Source organism: Geotrypetes seraphini, chromosome 14 (assembly GCF_902459505.1).
Source record: "Geotrypetes seraphini chromosome 14, aGeoSer1.1, whole genome shotgun sequence".
Lineage (NCBI taxonomy): Eukaryota > Metazoa > Chordata > Amphibia > Gymnophiona > Dermophiidae > Geotrypetes > Geotrypetes seraphini.
In genome coordinates this window covers 72,076,011-72,101,851 of record NC_047097.1, presented here as the reverse complement: position 1 = coordinate 72,101,851, position 25,841 = coordinate 72,076,011, and the positions used below count along the sequence as shown (strand labels likewise).

Here is a 25,841-nt window from a genome sequence, read left to right as displayed (position 1 = left end):
AACAAAATTTCATATATACCGCAGCAACATTGCGGTTCTGTGCGGCTAAAAAAATTTAAATACAAGTATACACGGTATAAACACAATTAATTAATTAAAATATTTACCAACTAGATCAGTCTTCATAAATTTTCTAAATGCCAAATAAGAAGTAGAGATAGAAAGATACAGATTAATTTGTTTATCCCGTAATACTGCCAGATACGCTAAGATATTACTAAAGAAGCGTTTATACACACATCCTTTTACAGAAGGAAAATCAAAGAGCTGAAGATCACATAGATGTTTTCTATTGGCAAATTTAAAATGATCCATGAAATAACTGGGTAATAACCCACTGAGAGCCTTGAAACAAGATACAGCCAGACTTAAAAATCACTCTTGTCTCTATTGGCAGCCAGTGCAGTTTATGATAACGCAATCAACTACCCCATACAAACCACCCTAAAACTGCTAGGAATAACTATCGACAGATGCTGTACCATGCAACCGCAAATCAATAAAACAATACAAAAGTCATTCTTAGTCATGAGAAACTTAAGACAAGTTCGGAAATTCTTCGAGAAAACTCAATTCCAGCTCATAGTTCAGTCCTTAATACTAGGCCTACTTGACTACTGTAATTTCCTCCACCTCCCATGCCCTACAACCATAACAAAACAACTACAAACTATCCAAAACACAGCACTAAGACTCATCTACTCATTAAAGAAACATGATCTCCAATCGCACTGGCTTCCAATCCCAGCAAGAATACAATTTAAATTCTACTGCCTACTATTTAAGACAGTCCAAACTACCTGAATAATCGCCTCATCCACAACACCGCAACCAGATATAGGAAAACTCACACCCCATTCTCATACCCCCCAATTAAGGAGGTCAAACGGAAAAAACTATATGATGGCCTCCTTGCCACTCAAACAGCCAAACTAGACAACCAAATCGCCAATCTGAAGACGGCATCCCTCGACTACAAGACTTTTAGAAAAGAAATAAAGACCATACTCTTCAAGAAAACTCTGAAAAAATAAATAATACCGCAAGTCTCAAACTCTACCTCTCACTAAAGCCAACTACCCCAAACAAATAACCTTACCCATTTCTTACTCTTTTTGAAAATGACCAAATTTTTTTTTTTTTTTTGTAAGTTCTTGTTGTAATACATCTTGGATAATTCATTTGTAATCCACCTTGAACTGCAAGGTAATAGCGGAATAGAAATCCCTAATGTAATATAATGTAATGTAAACTCCATCATGTGATCGGATCATTTTAGTCCAAAAATCAAACACACAACCTTTTTAGATTTTTCTTGGATATCTGAAAGATAGGGCATATTACAATAATCTAATGTACTGAGAACAAGAGATTGAACCAGCAGTCTAAATGAGAAAAAGTTGAAATAGGACTTAATTGTTCTTAGTTTCCATAGTAAGGAAAAAGATTTCCTAACTGGAGAGTTAATGTGGAAATCAAAAGAGAGTATTCGATCAAAATATATTCCCAAGATTTTTACAGGATAGAATAAGTTGTGCCATTCAGTCTTATTGAGTCGTCTTTCATTGTATCGGATGGAGAAGCCAAGAAAAATGTTGTATTATCTGGATTAAGCTTTAACCTGAAATCCTTCATCCATATTTCAACAACCTCAAGGATCAATTGAATAAATGATAGGGTGTCACCTAATCCTCAGTTGCCCAGGTGCAAAACAAAACCTAAAAAACCTTAGATTGTGAGCCCACTAGGGACAGAAGTACAACACTATGTACACCTTAGCGCTATAGAAATGATCATAGCAGAAGTAGTATCTTATGGTTCAGTGTGAATTCTAACAATATTCCTAATTCATTTTTGAGTGCGGAAGGTACTTATTTTAAACCTGAGAAGACATCTAAAGTAATGGGAATGCTCTTTGACTCATCTTTTGTCAGTGGAGCCTCAGGTAAATGACCTGATTTGCAGCCTAGATTCACTAAACTCGCCAATCGTGTCCCGACCAGTTTGCGATCGTGTCCCGACCCGATTCACGAAGCTTCTGCCCAATCGATCTCCCACCCGATCCAATCCGCCCATGCAAATGAGGGGAAATGGCACGCATAAGTAGGAAGCCATCGATTCACTAAGCAGAAGAAGAAACACCGGTTGGATTTGCCGATCCGAAATGAAGCGACTGCTGAGGGCCAGTCGCTTACTGTCCTTGCCGACTCTCCTGCTCTCTGCCGCCCTGAAATCCCAGTATCGAGGTTACAACCCCAACCATCAAAATATAAAACTGTAAAATATCTGTACATATGCATACGAACTCCCTTCTATTCTGCAAAAAGCGCAGTGCTAACCCGTGGTTTTAACCCATGGGTTTAAAGCGTGTTCTGTTCCATAATCTGGCTGCACAAAAATAATTCCTTTTAAAATGCCCACTCGTAGGGCCAACAAGTAAACTGCAGCCACCCCTCCCCCTTTATTTTCAGCTCGCTTGTGCGAAGGGCAAGCGCAAATGGCCTCTACAGCCAACAAGGATAATCTGCGCATGCGTCTACAGCGATCCGTCCCATCAGATCGTTTGCATTCTGAATCTGTAGTGAATCAGTCACTCGGCAAAACTCGACCACGAATCGCCCATCAACGATCTGTATATCAAAACTGCATTGTGTTATTTTTGTAAAGGGTGAATTCAATGGACACGTACAACGGCAGTAAGTTGTTGCCTGGCTAATGACCTCATTATTCATGTCTCTGTGTTTTTCATGAAATTCTTTTCTCAGAAATGGTGAGATGTTTTGTTTGAGGACCTGAATAAGCTTTCCAGTGTAAGCACCGCTGGTTGTTTCTAGAATGAAAATTGCTGATACATTCTGTTTTCTTTACATTTCCTTAAAATCTGATGTATACAGTGTCCGGAAATAACAGGACCTCCAACATTTTTCCAAGTAACCTAATGATGTCCTACTGCAGCAGAAACCTCTGTCTCAAATTTAAGACATTACTGAATACTTCATTTCTCAACAGGATGGAGCTCCAGTGCATTGATCTTGCAAAACGGTTGAGCTCTTAGTTAATGAAACATTCGGAATTCATTGAGCCAACAGCTCAGTGGCATTGAAGACTTTGTGAATGTGTCGAGATTGGAGGAGGGGGGACACTATGAATACAAGTCATGAATTAACTAAGAAAAACAAATTCAGTATACTAATGTATTTTCAAAGGTCACACCAAATATATAAATAATTGTAAAATACGATGAATGATTGAAAAGTAATGAGACTGCCTCAGTTTTTCTTTCCGAGAAGCAGGCGTGGCATTGCTATGCTGGTTCTTCTGAAGCTCCTACATCAACGTTTCTGAACCTGCAGTTGGACTGCCGTAGTCTTCATTGTTGGGTCACCCCAAGAGGAAGAACGGTGTTCGTTTTGCATTGGCAGACGAGGAAGACGTGTCTGTGAAAGAACGCCATGGGTGTGTGATTGAATTTTGTGTTAAACTTTCCTCATCTGCTACTATGGCGAAATGTACAAAGTTCTTCCTCTCGCTGTAACCCAACGATGAAGATTACGACCGTCCCAACTGCAGGTTCGGAATCGTCGATGTAGGAGCTTCACAGGAACCAGCACAGTGCTGCCACGTCTACTTCTTGGAATCTCATTACTTTTCATTCAGCCCTCGCATTTCGAAAGAGTATTTTTGGAGGGGGTCTGGACATGTGTATATTCTGCTTTTCAGTTTTCTCAGATTTTCTCTTTCAATAATTGGTAAATATTTTAAAGTTAATTTTTCCTAACTGTTCTCTCATGGAGTTGAAATGGAGTTCGCTTTTTTAATCCAGTTTCATAATAATAATCAATTTATATACCGCAAGGCCGTAGTGTTCTATGCGGTTTACAGTAGTTAAAAAAAACAAACCCCAAAACAATGCCAGTGTTACCATGCCCTGTAATAAAGTGTGTTGCATCACTCTGCTGTGTTTATGGCTGCCGTACAGGATACAAATGACGATGAGAAATAACATAAACATATTTCCAAGCCTTTCCCAACTGTGTGTGGAATTAGTAAAGTTTAATATTTGCTATAGTGTGCTGTGTAGGTATTGGGTGGTGGGGGGGTTGGAGCACCCCACCCCACCCCTGGGAATTCTGCTTTTCCACTTTGCAAGGATAGCTTTGTGTCGTTGAGCCTGTGCTGCTCATAGATTTTTACGGGATGTCTGTCTCTCTTTCTCCAAGGTCCTTGTCACCCTGAATGTGGCGACCAAGGCTGTGATGGCCCCGGGGCTGATCAGTGTCTGAACTGTGTCCATTTCAGTCTGGGCAGTGCCAAAAGCGGCAGGTAACACGCTAGCAACGTCTCTCTCTCTCTGGATCGTTTTGTTTTCTCCCTCTGTAGATAGAGGTAGTTGGTTGGTTGGTTTTATAAGTTTTAGTCAGTATTCAAAATTGTGACTCTCATTCTCCACTGCCACTACAGAAGATGACTAAAGCGCTCAGCAGTGGGACTGACATGCCCTAGAAAAGAATCTTTGTTTCTCGTAGGGCTGGAGGGAATTTTTTTTTTAATTTTATTTAATTTTAGTATTTATATACCACTTATAACCTAAGTGGTTTACATTCAGGTACTCAAGTATTTTTCCTTGTCTGTCAATGGGGGATTAAGTGACTTGCCCAGGATCACAAGGAGCAGCATGGGATTTGAACCCACAACTTCAGGGTGCTCAGGCTGTAGCTCTAACCACCACACCACACACTCCCCAAAGACTGACATCCCCCATCAGACCTCCAGGATATTGGATAGAAATAGATCTACAGAAATTGTGGGGGTGCCAGATTTGAGCTTTCCCACCAGGCTAATCTAGTCTGATTGTAACCCCATTACACATATTGAGTTAGAACCTGTTTTCTGTAAACCCCTGCATGTATTGGGATAAAACCAGAACTGGATCCACTGTCAGAAGAAAGATGAAGCCGGCTGGCAACTCTATAAGAATGGCTGCTAATATTTTTTTTATGGGGGCTTTTCCTGTGTCAGATGTGTTGACTGCCCCTAGCTCAGCTTCACTGAGCTATCATTCTAGTTCTCTTTTTTTTTAGCTCAGCAAAATCAGTTAGGCGACAGTATAGACTTTAGATTCTCTGCCAGGGTTTGATACAAAAAAGTGTTTTTGTCTAGATCAGTATTTTAGGTTGTATTTCAGGGCATAAGATCAGATTTGGGCACAAATAGCTGTTGAGGAAATTCTCTATTTGGTGTTAATTCCCTCCCGCCCATCCCAAGGTGAAGATTTTTGATTTATAGGCTCTTCAGCCAACCAGGAACAGGGCATTGCTTTGGTAGGATTTTTCTGCTCTTTTTTTCTTCCAGGTGTAAGTACTTCTGCAACCACAATATGGCTGGGAAACATCATGTCACCAAAACTGCTGCTCAAGTTACAGCTTCTGTCTCTGTGCAGGCAGAAAGTGTTATGCAAGCAGGAGTGGTTCCATATGCAAGCTTTCTTCAGCTTGAATCTCTCATGAAGGAAGTAAAGGAACTGAGAGAGGAGGTGGCAAGACTGAGAAGCATCCGTGAGAAGGAGAAGTACATCGATTAAATAGTTCATGAGGCGTCAAAGAGTTCCAGCTGTGGGGAAAAAGAGGCTGTGCTGAGGGAAGACAGCTGGACTCAGATTACGGAACCCTGTCTCCACCTGCTCTTGAACTGGTATGCAGCCCTGGAAGTGGAGGAGATGAGAACATCCCAGGGAGAGGAAGGACTAAAGCTTGACATCCCAGAAATGACTGGATCCGTGACCACTAGGAGGTGGAAGGTAGTGGTGGCTGGTGATTCCCTTCTGAGGGGTAGAGAAGCGTCCATCTGCAGATCAGACATGATGTCCTAGGAGATATGCTGTCTGCCTAGTCCCATAATCTAAGATGTTACGGAGAGCTTCCCGAAACTCATCAAGCCTGATGATTATTATCCGATGCTGCTCATTCACGTTGGCACTAATGATACTCCCAGGTACCCCTGCGAACGCATCAAAAGTGACTTCGGGCTCTGGGAGAAAAGGTGAAGCAGTCAGGTGCGCAGGTGGTATTCTTGTCCGTCCTCCCTATCGAGGATAAAGGCCAGGGCAGAGAAGCACACATCCTGGAGATGAATGCGTGGCTACGTGGATGGTGTTTTGGCTTCCTGGACCATGGGATGATTTTCCAAGGGATGGCATGCATCTATCAAAGAAGGGAAGAAGTGTCTTTGGCAGCAGGCTGGCTAATCAAGTTTCAGGCTTATTGAAAATTTGATATACCGCCATGCCATTTAGAACTACAGTGGGCATGGCATTTTAGAAGTGAGCATTTATTCAGGTAATAATATCCACCCCCCACCCCCCCCCCCCCTGTTAATTGTAAGGTCCCTAATTTAAGATCAAGAGCATGATATTAGTTTAGAACTGTTCCTAACGGAAGGTACTGAGCTGTCTGTGCGCTGTCTTTTCTTTCTTATAATACAGGAAGTGTGTGAGCATGTGTCCTCCCGGATTCTTGGCAGATACGGTGGCCAGAAGGTGCAAGCGATGTCACAAAGGGTGCGAAGCCTGCCTTGGCAGGAGCCAAAACCAGTGTACATCCTGCAAGAAAGGCTGGTTCCTACATCAAGAAGCAAACACCTGTGGGACGGTCTGTCCAGCTGGATTTTACGCCGATGAAGGTAAGAATAGAAAGGATTTTGTGCACCCTGTGGAGGGGGTAAAATCCTGCTTTCAAATGAGAACCCGTCTGCTCCCGGATTAGTTAAATCAGGTCAATATTCAAAGTGTTCTGGCTATTTTAATTGCTTGTATGCAGTGGCGTACTCAGAGGGGGGGCAGACCATCCCAGGCGCCGTCTTCCTAAGGGCACAGCACCCCTCTTCCTCTTCTGCCCTCCCCTCACGCTCTTCTCCTTGCCCTGTGCCCTTGCCTTCCCTCTTACCTTTTTTTTACTTCCCCAGCGTGAGGTCGCTGCCCGCTCGGCATCGGCGCTCTCTCTGACGTTGCTTCCGGGACCCACGCCTAGAAAGTGACGTCAAAGGGTGAGCCAACACCGACGTGGCCACTCGCCCTTCCTACGCTATTGCTTGTATGAGCTATCTGGGGATTCTCAGCAGCCCTTAACAGGTCCTGAATATTCCCTCTAATTGCCTTTGCTGAAACTGGCTAGTTTGTGTGTGGTTTAAGGCAGGGTTAGAGCAGAGCAAATCAGCGATTTTCAGTCCACAAACTAATTAACCCATAAACTCTGCTGATGCCTCCTCCATAATCATAAAAATAAGACATGCCAAATTGGATCAGACTCATGGTCCCATCGATCCCAACATTGTGACTCCATTTATCTCCAGTCTGGATGACTTGGGAATTCCCATAAGCTCCTAAAAAAAAAAAGGAAAACCCCATTTCATGTTGCTCACTCCTAGAAACCAGAGGCGGAAACATCTGGAACTGTCCAGCCAAACAATTAATGGACCTATTCTTTGGAAAAATTATCCAAACCCTTTTTCTAAACTCGAGTAGATTACTGGTTTTGGCCATACTCTCTGGCAGTAAATTCCAGATTTTAAGCATGAACAAACACTTTCTAGGATTTCTTTTGTCAGCTACCAGCAATTATTTTTGGGGTGTTGTCCCCTGCTGCTAGTATTGTTGGAGAAAGAAAGTAACCATTCCCTGCTTCTCTTTCCCACACCACTTATCATATCCCCTGTTTAAAGAGCCCTATTCTGTGGAGCAACACTCTTATCTATGAATGTTCTATTAACACTGGTTTTCGTTTCTTTTCAAAGGTCTGAAACATTGTCTGAAATGCCATCAGAACTGTAAACAGTGTATTGGAAGTGCAGAAAAATGTACTGCCTGCAAAGACAGATTCAGGTAGGTCAATTTCCACCTGAACCAGCAAACTCATAATGACAATTCAAGTGTACCCCCAAAGTCATAATAGAAACATGGCAGATAAAGGCCAAATGACCCATCTGCAGCATGCACTATCTCTTCCTCTCCCTATTGGCTAAGGCTCATCACTTGCATTGTGAGGTCATAAAACTTTATGGTTATAGAAACATGATGGCAGATAAAGGCCAAATGGCCCATCCAGTCTGCCCATCCGCAGTAACCATTATCTATTCCTCTCTCTAAGAGATCCCATATGTCTATCCCCAATATTTCCAACACAGGGGGTGAAGCGTGATACATCACATCTGAGCCTCCAAGCAGATAAGTGATTGAACTCTTTTGAAATTTTGTTTATTGAATAGTACAAGCACTCGAGATTCAAAGAATTATATGCTATGATTGGATGGTGAGGCTACATTTGGGGTTTGTCCTTTATAGTGGTCTCGGGGTCTCTGAGCTTATTTTTTCTTCAAATGAGTAATCGAAACTAATAAATTCTTGCCTTGTGTGAGAGCGTATACGGGGAAGCCTTATATATATTTGGTGTATCTCCAGTATTTCAGCAGCAGCAATGCAGGGCACAGGTGGCAGTTTTACTGTTAAAGATTCCTACAGGTCCCCCGGTAGCATGTCAGAGATTGTCATATCCACTCCAGATGTGACTGGTTCATATTGGCTGTGATGTCATTAATGATCTCACTTGCAGAGCACAAGAGGGCTTGTGATACCGGTGGACTCGGTTGTTCCCGATCCATAGAAGAAGTGCAGAAGAGTAACTCAGAGCAGTAGTGATAGTATGTTCAGGGTGGATAGTCCTGCTTATTAAGCTCTTCTGGAATGGTGCTTGTTTTCTATTTCACATAAATTCAGCTGAAAAGAGAAACTGGAAATTGCTTGGATCTTTCCCTGCCCCTAACACTAGAGAATTTAAATAAACATGATCTAACATAAATTAAATAATATGTGCTCAGTGACGTGAACATTCAAAAATGCCACTGGAAGGCTATAAGATGTTCAGCTCCTAATAAGATGCTATAAGATGCACAAGCCCTAATCTAATCTAATCTTTGGTTTATAGACCGGGTCATCTCCCGGTTCATATGTAATTAAGACTAGAGTATATAGCAGAAAACATAGGAGAAGGAAGAACGAATTAAAAATTAAAGTACATAAGAAAAATAACTACAATATTATCATTTTGTTGAGGCTGTAGTTAAACCATTTAAAAATTGCGAGAACAACAAAGTTTTCAGGAATTTACGAAATAATTGCAGCTGGCCTAAAAGTCTAATGGAGTCGGGAAGTTCATTCCAGATCTCTACAAACCTGAAAACAAAAGATCGACTGAGCTTCCCAGCAGATTTAATTCTCTTAAAGGAAGGGAAGGCTAACGTATATCTTTGTGTGTTTCTCAAATGGCAAAGTCTAAGGGTATTCCAACATAAGGGGACAAAGGGATCAAATATTCCAGAGAAGCCCTCCATGCCTCCATTGTAAATGTACTCGTAACACCTAAAATCATAACTGAAAAAATAATAAAGTACTTAGCTAAATGGATCTTTGTAGGCTCTTTACAGATTGCAAGCGAGGTGTATGTGTGTGTGTGTGGGGGGGATATTAACCCATAAAGTGCAAAGGCGTCCTTAACCAGATGACATCAAAACTGTGTGTGACCAAATCCCCAATAAGGTGCATAAAATATAAAAACAAAAACACACAAGTCACTCAAAATCCTTCATCCACATAGTCCACACGTTCGCCATAAATCCTCACTCTGCTTCCTCTCTTTTTCAAAAGGAAGAAAACGCTAGACATGTAGAAAACACAGATAAAGAAACTATGAACCAAAAGCACCAAAGCCTGAAAAACTTATATCCCTGCCCCAACAAATAAAAAGACAAAATTGGAGCAGCAGAATATGGAAACGACAAAGGGGGAAAAAAAACCCCAAATCCATCACAAAAGTTAAATTTATGTGAAATAGAAAACAAAGCACAATTGCTGGTTTTCCTTTAATGTCTTTGATTGTTTTCAGATGGAAACATTTCATAATAGTTTAATAGATAAAAATCAGATCCTGTGGTGTACACAGATGGGCCTTGTGTTTTCTGTCTGATCCATAATCCAATTTCTTGCTGCTTTGACAGTCTTGCAGGAGCCATGTGCATTCAGGAATGTGACCAAAGCATGTATTTAAGTTTGGAGACTATGAAGTGTGAAGCTTGCCATCCCACTTGCCAGACATGCACAGGTAATTGTTGGCCTCTTATAGCGATAACACAATACGAGTGTGGCTCTACCTGCTATGAAAGTACCTGAAATATGAACTCTGCTGTTACTTCTGGCAGGAAAATGACAGTAAACCTACATACATAAATAACTATTTAGATATATTAGACACACACACAGATCTACAATATCAAATCTATTTCTTTTCAACAGATTGGGTTTCATACTAATTTTTCCCCACACGTAAGTTCTTTATCGTGAGGTTTTTTTTGTACTTCAGTAGACTATAGAACATCTTAGGCTCATAAACTTTTGCAGTGTTGGCCCAAGTTTGTGGAATGAGCTTGAAGAGAAGCCTCTGGTCAGTAGTCTGATACCTGCCTGATGAAGCTTTTCTGCCCTTCTGTGTATACCGTGTTTTCCCGAAAATAAGACACTGTCTTTTATTCATTTTGGGCCCAAAAAAAGGCACTAGGTCTTATTTTCGGGGAGGTCTTATTTTTTTTCATGTACAATGATTATCTCTCTCTTCCTCTCCTCCACCCCAATTCCTCCTATTTCCTTCCTCTCCCCCACATGTGCAGTATCTTTCTATCCCTCTCTCCCATCCCCCTGTGCAGCAGAACCCTTGCAGCTTCTATCCCTCCCTTCCTCCCATCCCCCTGTGCAGCATCTTTCTATCCCTCCCATCCTCCTCGCTGCCGCCGCACACCCCACACCCCCTGCTGACCATTTCATCTCTCCCTCCCATGTGAACCCGGACCACCAGCCGAAATACCTGGAAACAAACGGCAGTGTCAGTAGCACAGGCTGGATCGCGGCCTGCTCTTCTCACGTCTAAGCGTTCCTCTGCCGCATCGCTGATGATGTCATCAGCAACACAGAACGGAATGGCCGGGCGTGAGAAGGGCAGGTCGTGATCCAGCCTCTGCTGCTGACACAGCCGTCTGTTTCCAGTTATTTCGACTCGCGGTCGGGGTTCGCATGGGAGGAAGAGATGGAAGCATCGGTGGGGGGGCACGCTAGGGGGGACGGGGGAAGCGCTGCTGCCAGCGACTAGGGCTTATTTTCAGGGGTAGGGCTTATATTAAGACCTACCCCGAAAATCATGCTAGGACTTATTTTCAGGGAAACATGGTAGCCACTGTGAATCTTTGCTTCCAGTAAGAAGTATATGGTGTACAAAACCAAATGATGGGGACCAGTTGCGTAGTGAGGGTGAGACCCTCGTCTCCACTGTCCCCCCGTTCCTTCCCCGATCCACCCTGCCGGACACACCCACCCCTTTCCATTTCCAGATACCTGTAGTTGTTCGCCGCCACAAGCAACAAAAACTTCAATGTACTCCTTGCGACCCCGTTTTTCCCTCTGACATCAGTTCATATGTGCGGTGCCCGGAAGTGATGTTAGCGGTCGCAAGGAGCACGCTAAAGTTGTTGCGAGATGACCAACTAGGGGGGAAGGGGGAGGAGATGGGAGTGTAGAAGAAATGGGGTGCCGGCACCCCCTTATTACGACACTGCCAGGGATGAAGCCCAGAAGGGAGCCACTGTGTGATGCTGAGGATTGGAGAATCCTGCCATAAAAATGCAGGGGAAACGGTTGAAGTACTTGAACAGTGAAACAGGTTCCCCAATCAAAACCCAGCACAGAAACAGTTTTTCCCGTTTGCTGATGTGTGTCTGTGTAAGCGCCATTTCTTACGCCTTTCACATCCAGAAGCACACTTATCCCACCGCGCCATGTCGTGTGACCACTGTTCCTCGTGATTGTTGCAGTTGTCGGGGTCTCGCCACGTCTGGGTAGGCAGAACTGACGTGTCAGCCATCATCGTGCTGTGGCTTTCTTCAGCAACATGGCTGAAATGTTGGCTCTACCTAGCCAGACACGGCGAGACCCCGACAACTGCAACAATCCTGACGCCAGCTGCGGAAGCCTAAGACTGTTCCTCGTGACTGCTTCTGCTATGGTGAGGGAGGGAGTGATAGGACAGGGTACGGTATTGGAGTACAAGAAGGGATTGGACAATTTTCTGAAGGAAAAGGGGATAGAAGGGTATAGATAGAGGGCTAGTATACAGGTCCTGGACCTGATGGGCCGCCGCGTGAGTGGACTGCTGGACATGATGGACCTCAGGTCTGACCCAGCAGAGGCACTGCTTATGTTCCTATGTGTGGTAAACTTTTAAAGAAAATTTGCTTCAGGATATCCGTTTATTATTGCACCTGAAAAACAGTACGCAAGTATCTTGAAACCCTGAGGAGGGCTCTATATAAATAAACAAAATCTGTATTTGAATAATTCAATATAAGCTTAGATGTGTGAAAATCAATACCTAAAAAATAGAATTGAAATTACCAGACATGCAACCAGTGGATTATCGTAGAAGGATAACTGGAGTATTCTATCCATAATCCTTTGTTCTATGTTTTTCAGGACCAGGGAAGGATGAATGCATATACTGTGCCAAAGACTTCCATTTACATGAGTGGAAGTGTGTCCCTGCTTGCAGTGAGGGATTTTATGCTGAGGAGGTCCCAGGCCTGCCTCATAAAGCCTGCAGAAGGTACCCTGCCACCTCGCAACACAGCTCTCTTCACAGGATTGCGTTGTTCTGTTTGCCAACTGAGGGGGTCTGATTAAATTGTGTGAAGCAGCTAGCTAGAGTTTTATTGTACAGTAGAAGACAGTGCTGTCAGGCCTGCCTAGAACTCAGTGCAGAGCCACTGAAAAACCAGCAATGAAACTGTAAAGCAGCTCTGTAGCAGCACAGCCCCACCAGACTTCTATTCCCCTTGATTTGATGCCCCCCATACATACACACAGCCAAACCCTATTCCTCCAACACCTTCCCTCCTTCCACCACTATCCCCCCCCACAGTTAAAACCCCACCCTAAGTTTCCAAGTTTATTAAATTTTTATATACCGCTGTCTAAACGGTGTATAAAGTTACAATATAAAAAGTGTAAAACTTTTGAGGGCTAGAACAGGGACATAAGACATAACACGACATATTGGAACAAATGGAGGGGAGGGCTGAACTACAATAGAAATAGGACAATAGAACAGATCTGATCACTCTGAAGGATGCTTCCTAACAGCAGTACCTCAAGATTACCACTAGAGGTCATGGGTGCAATTTTGGATCCCAGAACAATCTCAGTGAGAATGAAGGTGCAGCACTCCGACTCAGGTCAACATACTATTAACGGCAATCTCTAAGTAAGTCTTGGGAGGAGGAACTGATACTTAAGGGGCAGGATTTTACTGCAGGGGACAAAGTTTTGACTGGGGGGAAGGGGAGGATTTGAGCAATGAGGTGTCAGGGATAGGATTCTGACTGCATGGGGGTGCAGAGCTATATGGGAATGTTGCACCTCCTCAACAGTGCTTTCTGGTTCCTTCATTTATTTTTCATTGGGCAGCATTACTACAGTGAAGTGCTTGGGAGCATATAAGACTATAAGAATATCCTTATTGGGCTAGACCAAAGGTCCATCAAGCCCAGTAGCCCGTTCTCCCGGTGGCCAATCCAGGTCACTAATACCTGGCCAAAACCCAAGGAGTAGCAATATTCCAGAACCCCAAAGAGTCTCAAGATTCCGGAAGAATCTCAAAGAATAGCAAGATTCCGGAACTCCAAAGAGTAATAAAAGATTCAAGAACCTCAAAGAGTCTCAAGATTCCAGGCAGAATCTCAAAGAATAGCAAGATTCCGGAACCCCAAAGAGTAACAAAAGATTCTAGAACCCCAAAGAGTCTCAAGATTCCAGGCAGAATCTTAAAGAATAGCAAATTCCAGAACCCCAAAGCAACCGATCCAGGATGCTACCGATCCAGGGCAAGTAGTGACTTCCCCCATGTCTTTCTCAATAACAAAATATGGACTTTTCCTCCAGGAAATTGTCCAAACCTTTCTTAAAACCAGCTACGCTCTTACCACATCCTCTGGCAACACTTCCAGAGCTTAACTATTCTTTGAGTGAAAAAAAATTTCCTCCTATTGGTTTTAAAAGTATTTCCCTGTAATTTCATTGAGTGTCCCCATGTCTGTAATTTTTGACGGAGTGAGAAATTGATCCACTTGTACCCGTTTTACTCACTCAGGATTTTGTAGACTTCAATCCTATCTCCCCTCAGCCGTCTCTTTTCCAAGCTGAAGAGCCCTAAGTCTTTCCTCATACGAGAGGAGTTCCATCCCCTTTATCATCTAGATACTTGGATGAACAAACTTTTTTTTACAATTAAAAATCAATTTTATGGTTTGGAGATTTTGATAGCATCTTATCAAAAGATTTTGTTTTACCTTCTGGAGGAGGAGTCGCTTGGTTAAGGCAATGGGCTGAGGACCTGGGGAACTGGGTTTGATTCCCACTCCTTGTGACCCTGGGCAAGTCACTTAACCCTTCATTGCCCCAGTGCATAACTTAGATTGTGAGGCCACTCTGGACAGTAAAAGTACCCGCATACAGTATATGCAAACCGCTTTGATTGTACTCACAAAAAGGTGGTATATCAAATCCATGACCCTTGAGATCTTAAAAATAGAGGACTACTCTAAAGTCCTTGGGATTATTTTTTTATTCCAACTTGTCCTTTGAAAAACAAATTATTATGTTACCATGCTATATGATCATCTTTGAACTTATAAAATTTCAGATTTATAACACAAGCAATTCTTCCACAATTGGATAACTCATTATATTGCAGTATTTCAGTTGCACTTCAGAAAAAGTTGCAGCTGTTACAGAATACTGCTGCCAGATTGATTTTTCGTAAATATTGGTTTGATGGTGGTGGTCCACTTCGGCCTAGTTACATTGGTTCTCTGTCAATAAGTGTATTAGGTTTAAGTTGACTTGCTTTGTTTTTAAAGCTTTTTATGGTCAAAATTCTGAGGGAGTCATGGAACTGCTAGCTAGTCCTTCCTATAGACAGAATTCTTCTTTTTGGTGAACTTTTCAAATAAATTACCCTTCTTCCAAGACTGTCAGTTTAAAATCCTTATACAATCAGTTGTTTTCCCATTTTACATACTTTTTAGAAAGGCTCTGAAAGCATTTCTTTTTGAAGACAAGGAGGGGAAATGCCGGCACACTTGCTGGTGAAGTCCTCCGACTGAGCTTGCGTGCCGGTGCTCTCCCCTAGGTATAGTAAGTTTTTGGTTTTTTTTAACTTACTGAGCATGTGCAGACCCCTTGCCTTCTGAGCTCCTGCCCCTGGTTAGTTATGTTACTAGCTTAGACATAAAATCTTATTGTGGGCGGGCAAGTATGGCTGCATTCTCCTGCTATCTACAGGTAAGCAGCTTTGTTTTATATACGTAATACTCTAACTTATTGTAAATCACTACAGATCCTTTTAGGAATGTGGGCGGTATATAAAACATGGATAAAATGGAATCGTATGCCCTCCAGGAACAGGGAAAGATCTGTTGTACCTGAATGTAATTCACCTTGAGGTACTAGTGAAAAAAAGTGTTGAGCTAAAAGCAACTCCTTCTCCACCTCGCTCAATGTGGCAAACTTTACTAGTCAAAGAGATTGAAGACTCACCCCCAAGAGAATAAAATGGGTAATAATAGATGGGATCTACATTCATTGAGAGACATGAAATAACACTGTGATTGTTTGCTTTTTTATCTATTGGGATTTATTTACTGCTTTCTCATTGTAGTTTACAATACATTGAATAATACTCTTAAGTATTTTCCCTATCTGGCCCGGCAGGCTTACAATCTAAACTGTGGTACCAAGAGCAATGGAGGGTTAAGGGACTTGCCCAGGGTCATGGGGAGCAGTGCTGGGATCAAACTCACATCCTCAGGGTGCTGAGTCTGCAGCTCTAACCACTAGGCCGCTCCGCCCCACTTAGAGAGCACAGATTTTGTTTTCTGCTTCATCCCTATTAGAGCTGGTTCAGGCAAAAATTTAAAGTGAGATTGATGGATCTATAATAAGAGATTAACACATCCAACTTTTATGCATCCTACTGCTCAGAAAGTGATAACTGAAAATGTCTTAAATGAATCGACTCCGATTATTTTTTTGAAGGGGAAAAAATGTTGCTCTTTGTTTTTTTGTTTTGGACAGATGTGAAGAGAACTGTTTAAGTTGTGAGGGATCAGGCAGGAACTGTGTGCGCTGCAGAGAAGGCTTCAATTTGCTGAGTGGCTCCTGTGTGACTAATCACACTTGCGTGAATGGTACGTACTTCACTAGTGGTGACCGATGATCACGTTTGCACCGTAATGTATTAAATGATGGCCTTTGCCAGTTTAAAACTATTCCTTTGCTTTAGTGTCCTTGACAGACCATTCCAGAACTTAAAGTTTATGGCCATCTACCAGCAGGTGGAGATAGAGAACTACTGAAGTAGATAAGCTGTACAGTGCCCTGTAGGACAGAGCTCAATTCCATTCTGTCTCCAGCAGATGAAAGATGGTTTCTGTGCAGCTCCTGGTCTGATCTGTTGAGATTTGCTCCTTGTCCAGTTTTACTGGGGGGATAGGATTTACTCCTCCTCTCTTTAAGATTCCAATCTATCCTTCAGCAACCAAATTGCATCCTTAATCAAGAAATTCTTCTTCAAAGTAAGGCAATAGACTGTGATTAGGCCAGCCCTGACCCAAGATAACTTTAGCGTGGTGGCACAGGTTATTGTACTACCTTACCTAGTCCTGTGACCAGGAAGTAATGTTAGAAGGAGTGCTGAGGCCAGCGCAAGCAGTAGGTAGATTGTGCTGCTTGCTGCCAGCGAAGATTTGAAGAGATGGGTAGGCATGACAAGAGAGGTGCCGGCACCCCTGCCAGGATGGTACCCAGGGTGGTCCACCCCTCTCGCTATACCACTGACTGAAATACATAGTCAGTTGCTTCTCTGAGTCCATCATCTGACCACACTTATGAAGTCTCTGATCCAGCATGGCCATTGCCTTGCCTGCCACTCCTGCTCTTCCTACTCTGCCTATCCTCCTGTCTGCAAAAAGACAAGCAGACAGGAGTGCCAGAACAATTTTCCTGCCTATGAAGCTTAGGCTTCCAAATGAGGAGAAAATTTTAAGCTAGCCTAAGGTAGACGCACTGTTGTCAGCAGTCACAAAGATGACCACTACTACTATTATTTCCATAGCGCTACCAGACATACGCAGTGCTGTACAGAGTCACAAAGAAGACAGTCCCTGCTCAAAAGAGCTTACAATCTAAACAGACTGAGCGGACTGCTGGACACAATGGACCACTGGTCTGACCCAGCAGCGGCAATTTTTATGTTAACAGTGCCAAGTAACAAGCATTGGAGATGCAGATCTCCCATAAGAGCCATAAGAAACACATGTTATTTCTCAGCAACAATGCCAAATAAAGGGTTAAACAAGGTAAAGGAAGGAGCTTGGTGGACAAACTCAGGTAATTTATTCCAGGCTTAGGGGGCAGCTAGATGAAAGGAACGAAGTCTGGAATTGGCAGTGGAGGAGAAGGGTACAGCTAAGAGTAGCTTATCTGAGGAACAGAGTTCTCTGGAAGCTGTATAAGGAGAGAGGAGAGATATTGAGGGGTAGCAGAATGAACACCCTTGTAGGTCAGCAATAGGAGCTTGAAGTGTACGTGAAGGTGGATAGAGAGCCAGTGAAGTGATTTAAGGAGAGCGGTGGCAAGAGTGTAACGAGGTTGATAGAAGATGAGTCATGCAACAGAGTTTTGCACAGATTGCAGTGGGGGGAGAGGCAGCAATGCAGGAGACCAGATAGAAGTAGATTGCAGTAATCTAAGTGTGAGGTTACGAGAGTGTGGACAAGGGTCCAGGTAGTGTGCTCAGAAAGGAAGGGGGGTGAATTTTGGTGATGATGTACAGATGGAAGCAACAGGCCTTAGCAGTTTGTTGGATGCGCATAGAAAATGAGAGGTTGGAATCAAAGACCACTCCAAGGTTGCGAGCAGAGGAGAGTGGAACAATGACAGCATTATTTCCCGAGTCGGAAAATAGAGGAAGAGGAATAGAGGGTTTAGGAGGAAAGAGGAGCAGCTCAGTCTTGGACATGTTTAGTTTCAGATGACGACATCAGCCAAATAGGCAGAGACGTTTTCTGGATTTTGGGTTAAATTTCAGGCCTGACCATCCTTATTGAAGGTGGCACAGCCCTAAAGTAAGTTCAAGACTGTAAAATATAAGTTTCCTTGAAGCTTTCCTTTGAAATAGTTTCCTTGTGTGTCAAAGGCTACAATTTGTAGTTCTTACATAACACGGGCATGTGTTTGCTTGGTTCAACAAATGGCTGACTGAGTGCAAGGTAACCTTCCCTTGGATCTTCCTAGACTTGAAGAAGGATTGACTGCTGGTAGATAGCCATAACCTGCAAATTTTGGAATGGTCTGTTGGGACTAAAGAAGGGAAAATGATCAGGTGAGTCCTAAATTTTCCTTGGCAGATGGGCTACATTTTGAAACTCCAGCTTTTCTCTTGCCCATTCCTCTCACCCAACTTTTCAGATCTGTCCCAAGTATGATCAGAATTCAACAGTGTCGTCTCCCCTTGCTCTGAGGCAATTGTACCTCTGCTGTCCTGCAGCACTGGTGAGTACCTCATGGGGAAAGTTGCCTGCAATTGCACCTGCAGCAGTAGTGCATATCGTGCTGGGGGAGTGGCCTGCAGTTGCACCTGCGGCAGTGGTGCCTATCGTACGGAGGGGGGGAGTGGTCTGTAATTATGCTTCTGATGTAGAAGTCTTATCTGCTTAGAAGAGAAGTGTTCTGGTCTACATCTCCTTATATGATTCATATTTTATTTCTCTTATTTTATGAAAACTGTTCCTGCAGCTGATGAGACATTTTGCGAGATGGTGAAGATAAACTTGCTTTGTGAGCGTAAGCTGTTTATACATTTCTGCTGCCAGACCTGCCTTCTAGCTGGGTAGGGAAGATGAAGACAAGACATTGCAACATTCCACATGTTCACTATTGGGACAAAGGGTTGCTTCATATGTGGGAGAGTTTTCTACATGGTGCCAGGGTGAATATCACTTTAAGTTTGATAGCTTTAATATCACTATAAATGAATTTAATAGCAAATATATTCTTATTTTAAACAAAAGAAAAGAGTTGCTAAGGAACTGGTGACGCCCATACCATGAAATGTTTAATCCTATGATATGCGTGTAACTCAGAGATACCTAATCTCCTTTGAGTGACACAGTGAAAATACTGATGTGGATGTGTCTAATTGACAATCTCTGATCAAGCCTTCACGGAGCATTCTTAGGTATGTCTATGATACCAAAGGGAGAACCGAAACTCCTAGCTGAAAAGTTGAAAACGTTGGAATTTATCCACAAGGCCATATCACAACTCACTAGGACAGGCAATTTGAGATGATACTGGATTTTGAACACATTTCGTAAGTGTGGTTTCTTTGGTTCCTTGTGCTACCATAAAACATTTTTTTTTTCATAGTTGATTTTTATTGGACTGACATTTTGGGAAAGGGACATATTTTGCAATATCTGTGGATCCTGAACGCCTAATACTGTCAATTCGAAACAGCTCATTTCACCCAGTGCAAATCATGGATTCTTCCTGCTCTCGGCTGAGTTGCCATCCAGACTTCAGATCTTGTTTGTTCCCATGCACTGCCCCTTGCAATCATGGGGAAGCCATTGCATGGGATTGTCCTGTAGTCACCTATCTCTAGATAATGGATGTATCCTACAATTGTAGGTCGGATGGAGTAGCTCCCGGAATGCCCCACATCTTCTTGCTGGAAATGACCCAACCCTTCCACATTGCATGGAGATACCAGTTGGTAACCGTGTGCCAATTTTAACAGTATGAACCACATCCTGAAAAATAATTTGTTAAACAATTGCATATATGTATCATGTCACGTTTAATGTCTGTTATATCGCATTGCCAGTAAAGAATACAGAGCACTGTTTGGGGGGGTAATTTTTTTAAAGTGAATTATACAGTGTAATATGCATTTCTCCATATGCTGCTTTTCTGTGAACACAACAAAAAGGGAGCCGAAGTAGGCCTCAAAGACAAGACAATCAAGGCACAACAAAGGCGTCGTGAGGATGAGATGTCAATAATTCAGCCACAGGTGTAAAATTCAAAGTTCACTTTATTGATAGTAGCACTGTGAGAACTCGAAGATTCGACCCTGACAGTGTTTCGGCATCTGTGCCTTTGTCAAGAGTCCCAATGGCTGGTAGTTCTATCACATAAATAGAGCATTCAATACAGGTGAAATTTAGAAGCGAGCAGAAAAATATCTGGTGTCCAAAGTGAGTCTCGCTTGACCAAAGACACAGATGCCGAAACACTGTCAGGGTGGAGTCCTCACATAGCTACTATCAATAAAAATGAATTTTAACACCCGTGGCTGAATCATTGACATCTCATCCTCACGACTCCTTTGTAGAGCTTTTCTATGAACAAAATCATACTTTTCTACATGATCTGTCTGTGACTGCTGCTTATGTGACCCCTAACGTTAACATTTGTAAAGCAGATATTTTACCTTTGTTCATGTTCTGATTTATATAGTTTTTAGAACCCCTTCAAAATATCACAAAGTGAAATGTATTGCTCAGGCAGCAAAATCCAGTGCTGTTCTCTTTATAAAGCTGGAACAGTATTTTTGTATCAAAACATTCTAGTTTATTCATTTAATTTTTTTTTTAATTATTTTACTTCTCGACACAGTCACAGAACTGTAAAGGAGGTTAGCCAGTACAGATCGGCAATCAGACAAACATAAAATGGATCAGCTCCATGTCAAATCAATGACCTAATAAAATATTGACATTCCTTCACACATGTTTCGGTGCTGCTTCAGAGATGACTTAATAACCATTCACTCTCATTTGAAAGTACCTCAGTCATTTTCAAAACTCAACATTCTCAATACTGGGCTTTTTTGGCCTCTTTGGCACCAAGAGTTTTCAGGAAATGCCTAGGAGTTGCCAATGCTTTTTCCTCTATCTGGATAACTTGCTTTACATATAACAGCAAAATATCTTTGCGATGCCCAGCGATTTATTAGACAGTTGTGAACACTTTTTAAGTCTTAGGTTTTCTAACAAACATGGACGAATTCCAATTACTATCAGATCAATGCTTTCAATTGATGGGTGGTGCTATTCTAATCACACAGCTGAACAAAGCATATCTCCCCATAGTTCGTTGAAAAACTCTCACAAAACACTATTGCAAAACTGTGGTACAAGCTCGGTCTGTAGCAAGACTGCATATAAGGCTGTTTACCATAGCCTCTAACATTCTAATGGATCCAGCTTAGCCAACTTTTATCATTAAGCATAAAAATAATGTCAGAAATAGAAACGAGCACTTTGATGGTGACAAGTACTCTCCATTTTGAAAGAAAGGCGCACTTTCAATGACCTCATTACATATGATCCTGGCTCCAAATGTCTCATATCAAGATGAGGAGCATATCATTTCCATCTTCATTCATGGGGGATGTGGTCAGCTTGAGAAAGAAAATACCATAGCAATTCCTGTAGCAGAGGTGGCCACCTTTGTCCTTGAAGGTCACAACCAGTTGGGATTTCCCCAATGAATATGTATGAGATCTATTTGCATATTCATTGAGAGAATCCGGTAAACCTGACTGGGTTGCATCCCTCAAGCACTGAGGTTGCCCACCCCTGTTCCATCAGGTAATGTGCAGATCATGGTGACCTTATCCCAGGGGTAGGGAACTCCGGTCCTCGAGAGCCGTATTCCAGTCGGGTTTTCAGGATTTCCCCAATGAATATGCTTTGAAAGCAGTGCATGCAAATAGATCTCATGCATATTCATTGGGGAAATCCTGAAAACCCGACTGGAATAGGGCTCTCGAGGACCGGAGTTCCCTACCCCTGCTTATCCCAACAAACCAGCTTGCAGTGTTGTGCTCTGGTTGGTGAGGTGCCAATGAAGATATGGAATCTCATGGCAACAATAGGAGTGGTCCTTCAGTTGGTGGACAAGCTGAGCTGAAGATTGGACCTTTATTGAATGGTCCCTTGAGAACACCACAGGACAAAAAAAAAGATGTCAAGTCTCTGAGGAATTTCAGTCATAAAACTTTTTGCCGCTTATCAAAACAGGAGATTTTAGACTGGCTGGTCTTCTAGACAAAATTATAAATGATAATTCCTTGATGCCTAGGCAGTTACTTGGAACTAGAGTCTCTTGTATATAGGTGCATTCTCTCCAATTCCTATTATTTCCAGTGTTATCCAGAAGATCATTCAGGACCAAGCTTAAGTCATCCTAATGACACTTTTATGGCTACCTCAGCCATGGCAAGGATCGTGAAAGACAGATTATCTTACTTTGTTTTTCAAGATGTACTAGAAGTTTTACTCAAAGCCTGGAGGTCTGCATCTAAAAAACCCTTTGCATGTGTGGTGCTCTCAAGATCCTTTCAGTTCTTAATTCTTCAATTTCAGTAAAATACTTCCTTATAGCCTACTCCATGCTCTCTAATAATTACCCACCTCCAGTAATTGCCCCCACACCTCGTTTCAGGACCCCAAAACCCTGGAAAATCCATGCATCTCTCAGCTTGGCAATAACCATTGAGTGTGATACCATCCTCTGCTTGACCAAAGAGAAAGTGAGATCACTTACCTGTAATAGGGGTTCTCTGAAGACAGCAGGGAAATGCAACCATTCTATCTCCTTCATATTTCCCAGCTGTGTTATGACCTGAACTATGAGAAGGCACCATGAGAACACCTATGCATGATCAGGAGCCTCATTGTATTAAGTTTTGAGAGGAGAGTGACTGACAGAAGCAATCATGCCGGATGACCTCACCCATAGGTGTGGCTGTATACCCCTTCTATCCACAGAGACCCCCTGTTCTGGTAAGCAAGCTCATTTTCACCATCATTTGTACGCATTAGGACTTCTTCCTCTTTTGGACTTGCAGCTGAGAGCTTAGATTTTGCACTGCACCTTCATTCCAGCTATCTTTTCCACTATTTTACTATGAGCAGTATTTCGGAAAATATGCATAAACTAGAACTGAGGCACTCATCAGCTTATACAACAATTGTTCCCAAACCAGTCCTTGAGGCACATCCTGCCACTTGGATTTTCAGGATATCCACAATCAATAAATACGATATAGATTTGCATGCAGTGGGGGAGAGAGGAAGACTTGGACATGGGGTGAAGGAGAGGCAGGGAGAGATGCAACAAAGAGGTAGAAAGGGATGATAGGGAGAAGTCCTGCATATGGTGGATGGAAGGAAGACATGCATGGAGAAGAGAGAGAAACGTTTGACAGGGTGAAGGGCACTGAGAGATGTATGGGGAGAGAGAAATGCTGCACATGGTAATAAAGAGGAGGAAGGGAGAGATGCTGCATGGAGGGGAATAGAGTGCTGGGTTTTGAAAACCCGTCCAGATGCCTGGATAGTCCTCTAAAAAAAGAGGACATGCCTAGTAAATCCACACTTCTGGTAACCCTAGTCAGGACCAGTGTTGGACATTCTAGTGCTCAGGGCAGAAAATAAAGGAGATACCCCCTGACCACCTTTCCTACAAGCTCCCCACCTGCCATCAGTATCATGTTGACAGACCCTCACCAAATACAGAACAAGGATCACAAATTAGAAATTAAAGTATGTAGACAAAAATTGAACTGTGAGCCCCAAGAAGTTAAATTCAGCAGGTACATTAACAGTGGAAAAATAAAACAAATGATTTCTTATACTATTGAACACAATACAAAGGCATCTGCTATACACATTTCCCAAAACTAACATATTTCAGTCAATAAATTGAAAATAAAATGCTTTTTTTTTTTTTTACCTTTATTGTCTGGACATTTATTTTTCCATCAAGTTGGTTCCAGTTTCTCTCTTTTCTGCTTTCCTGTCTTGCAAATTCCCATTGGAATTGGCTGTTGTCCATTTGTCTTTTCTCCTGTTTTGTTCCATTCCCTCACTAAAGCTGCCTCTGACATATTAACCTTTCAATTTAGCTCTTTCCTCCCTTTTTTTCTACCCCAGTCCACTATCTATCAAATTTCCATTTTCTTTTCTCACCCACTTTTCCGTTTCATCTTCAGTCTGCTATCCATTACCATATTTTTGCCATCACTACCCTCTGCTCAGTCATTCCCAGCTTCTCCCTCTCTTCACCCTTGCCCAGTATCTACTCCCTCTTTTCCTGCCCAGCATCTACTCCCTCTTCTTTCTCCACCCTCAAAGCTTGTAATCTCTATCCCTTCTACTCCACACAGTCCAGCATCTTCCTGCCTCTTCTTTCTGTCCATCCTACCATGGTTCAGCATTTCTTTCTCCCTCCCTCCCTCCCTCCTTCCTATTGTACACCTTCCAATTGTACTTATTCACTCCTGTCTACTCCTGGATCCAATATCTCTCTCTCCTCTCCTGCATAGCATATCTTCCTCTACTTCCTCCACCCTTGTGTCCAATATCTTTCTCTCACTCACTCCCTTGATGCAAAGGGAGTTGGAAGGCAGAGAGAGCTATTGGATCCAAGGTGCATCTCTCCCACCCCTTCTACTGCCATGTCCAACATCTCTCTCTTCTCCTTTTCCTCAGCCCCATAACCAACATGTATCCTCCTTTCACCCCTCTCCAGACCCATGCCACTTCTCTCCCTCTCTTCCCTCCCCACCTTCCAACATTTATCCCTCTTGTATCCCTTTCCATCTTCATGCAGGATCTGTCACACTGTTCCCTCTCCACCATGTCAAACTGTACAGCATAATTCTCTTCAACCCCCATGCCCAACAATTCTCTCTTCCCATGCTCAAGAATTTTCCCTTTCTTCCCTGCCCAATGTGCACCATCTCTCTCCCTCCCACTCTACACCCATATCCAACAATACTCTCATCCCTCACCCACCTGCATTTTTCTTCCCCTCCCCTTGCCCCAACAGTTCTCCCCTGCCATGCCCATGCAGCATGTTTCACTCCCTCTTACCTTCCACAATTCTTCCTCTCTCCAGGGACTCTTCAAAAGATCACAGGCAGCGGTTCCTAGATGCTGTTGGCAACTGACCTGGAAGCCTTCCTTCTGATGGGTATCAGAAGGAAGGATTCCAGATTTGTCAGCAGCTTCTAGGAACTGCAGCCTTTTGAGTAGAGAACAAGTCCTGTTAAGCTGAAATTTTTTATTTTTTTTAAGGGAAGATGAGGAGGCTCTTTGATATGGTGGTGGACCCTGAGTGGGTAGGTGGATCACCAAGATGCTCATACATTCCTATAGGAACTACTTCCTTTGCTGCTGGATTCATGCGGGTTTTAGCTGGTTTTGGAAAAAAAAGTTTGGACATGTTTCTGGAGGAAAAGTCCATAAACTGCTGTTGAGACAGACATGGGAAAAGCCACTGCTTGTCCTGGATCAGTAGGATGGAATGCTGTTATTTAGGTTTTGCCAGGTACTTGTGACCCGGATTGGCCTCCGTGAAGACGGGACACTGGATTAGATGGTAGAGAATGACACGGGGCCAAGTTTTTCCCCATCTCCGCGGGAACTCATTTTCCCATCCCGGGGAAATTGAGTTCCTGCAGGGACAATTTTGTCCCCGTGTCATCCTCTACTAGATATGGACCATCGGTCTGGCCCAGTAAGGCTATTCTTATATCAAGAATCAATAAACTATAAGTAGCAAGAAAGAAATGGAAATGATTGCAGAGGAACTCTGTTGCTCTGCCATCCCCTGAAAC

General features: G+C 42.8%; 1 protein-coding gene across 2 annotated transcripts in view; it reads left to right on the top strand.

Moving 5' to 3' along the window:
- The window catches only part of PCSK6 (proprotein convertase subtilisin/kexin type 6), a 106,041-nt gene extending 85,049 nt beyond the window's left edge, over positions 1-20,992 (top strand). Inside the window, exons 15-21 of one of the 2 annotated variants that reach the window (XM_033920860.1) lie at positions 4,221-4,323; positions 6,482-6,678; positions 7,789-7,876; positions 10,045-10,148; positions 12,563-12,692; positions 16,220-16,332; positions 18,941-20,992. In XM_033920860.1, coding sequence (XP_033776751.1) covers positions 4,221-4,323; positions 6,482-6,678; positions 7,789-7,876; positions 10,045-10,148; positions 12,563-12,692; positions 16,220-16,332; positions 18,941-19,038 — 833 coding nt within the window. In that variant the 3' untranslated portion in view covers positions 19,039-20,992. The remainder of the gene's footprint in view (positions 1-4,220; positions 4,324-6,481; positions 6,679-7,788; positions 7,877-10,044; positions 10,149-12,562; positions 12,693-16,219; positions 16,333-18,940) is intronic. The other variant, XM_033920859.1, reaches the window with a different exon arrangement.
- The last annotated feature ends 4,849 nt before the right edge of the window (positions 20,993-25,841 follow it).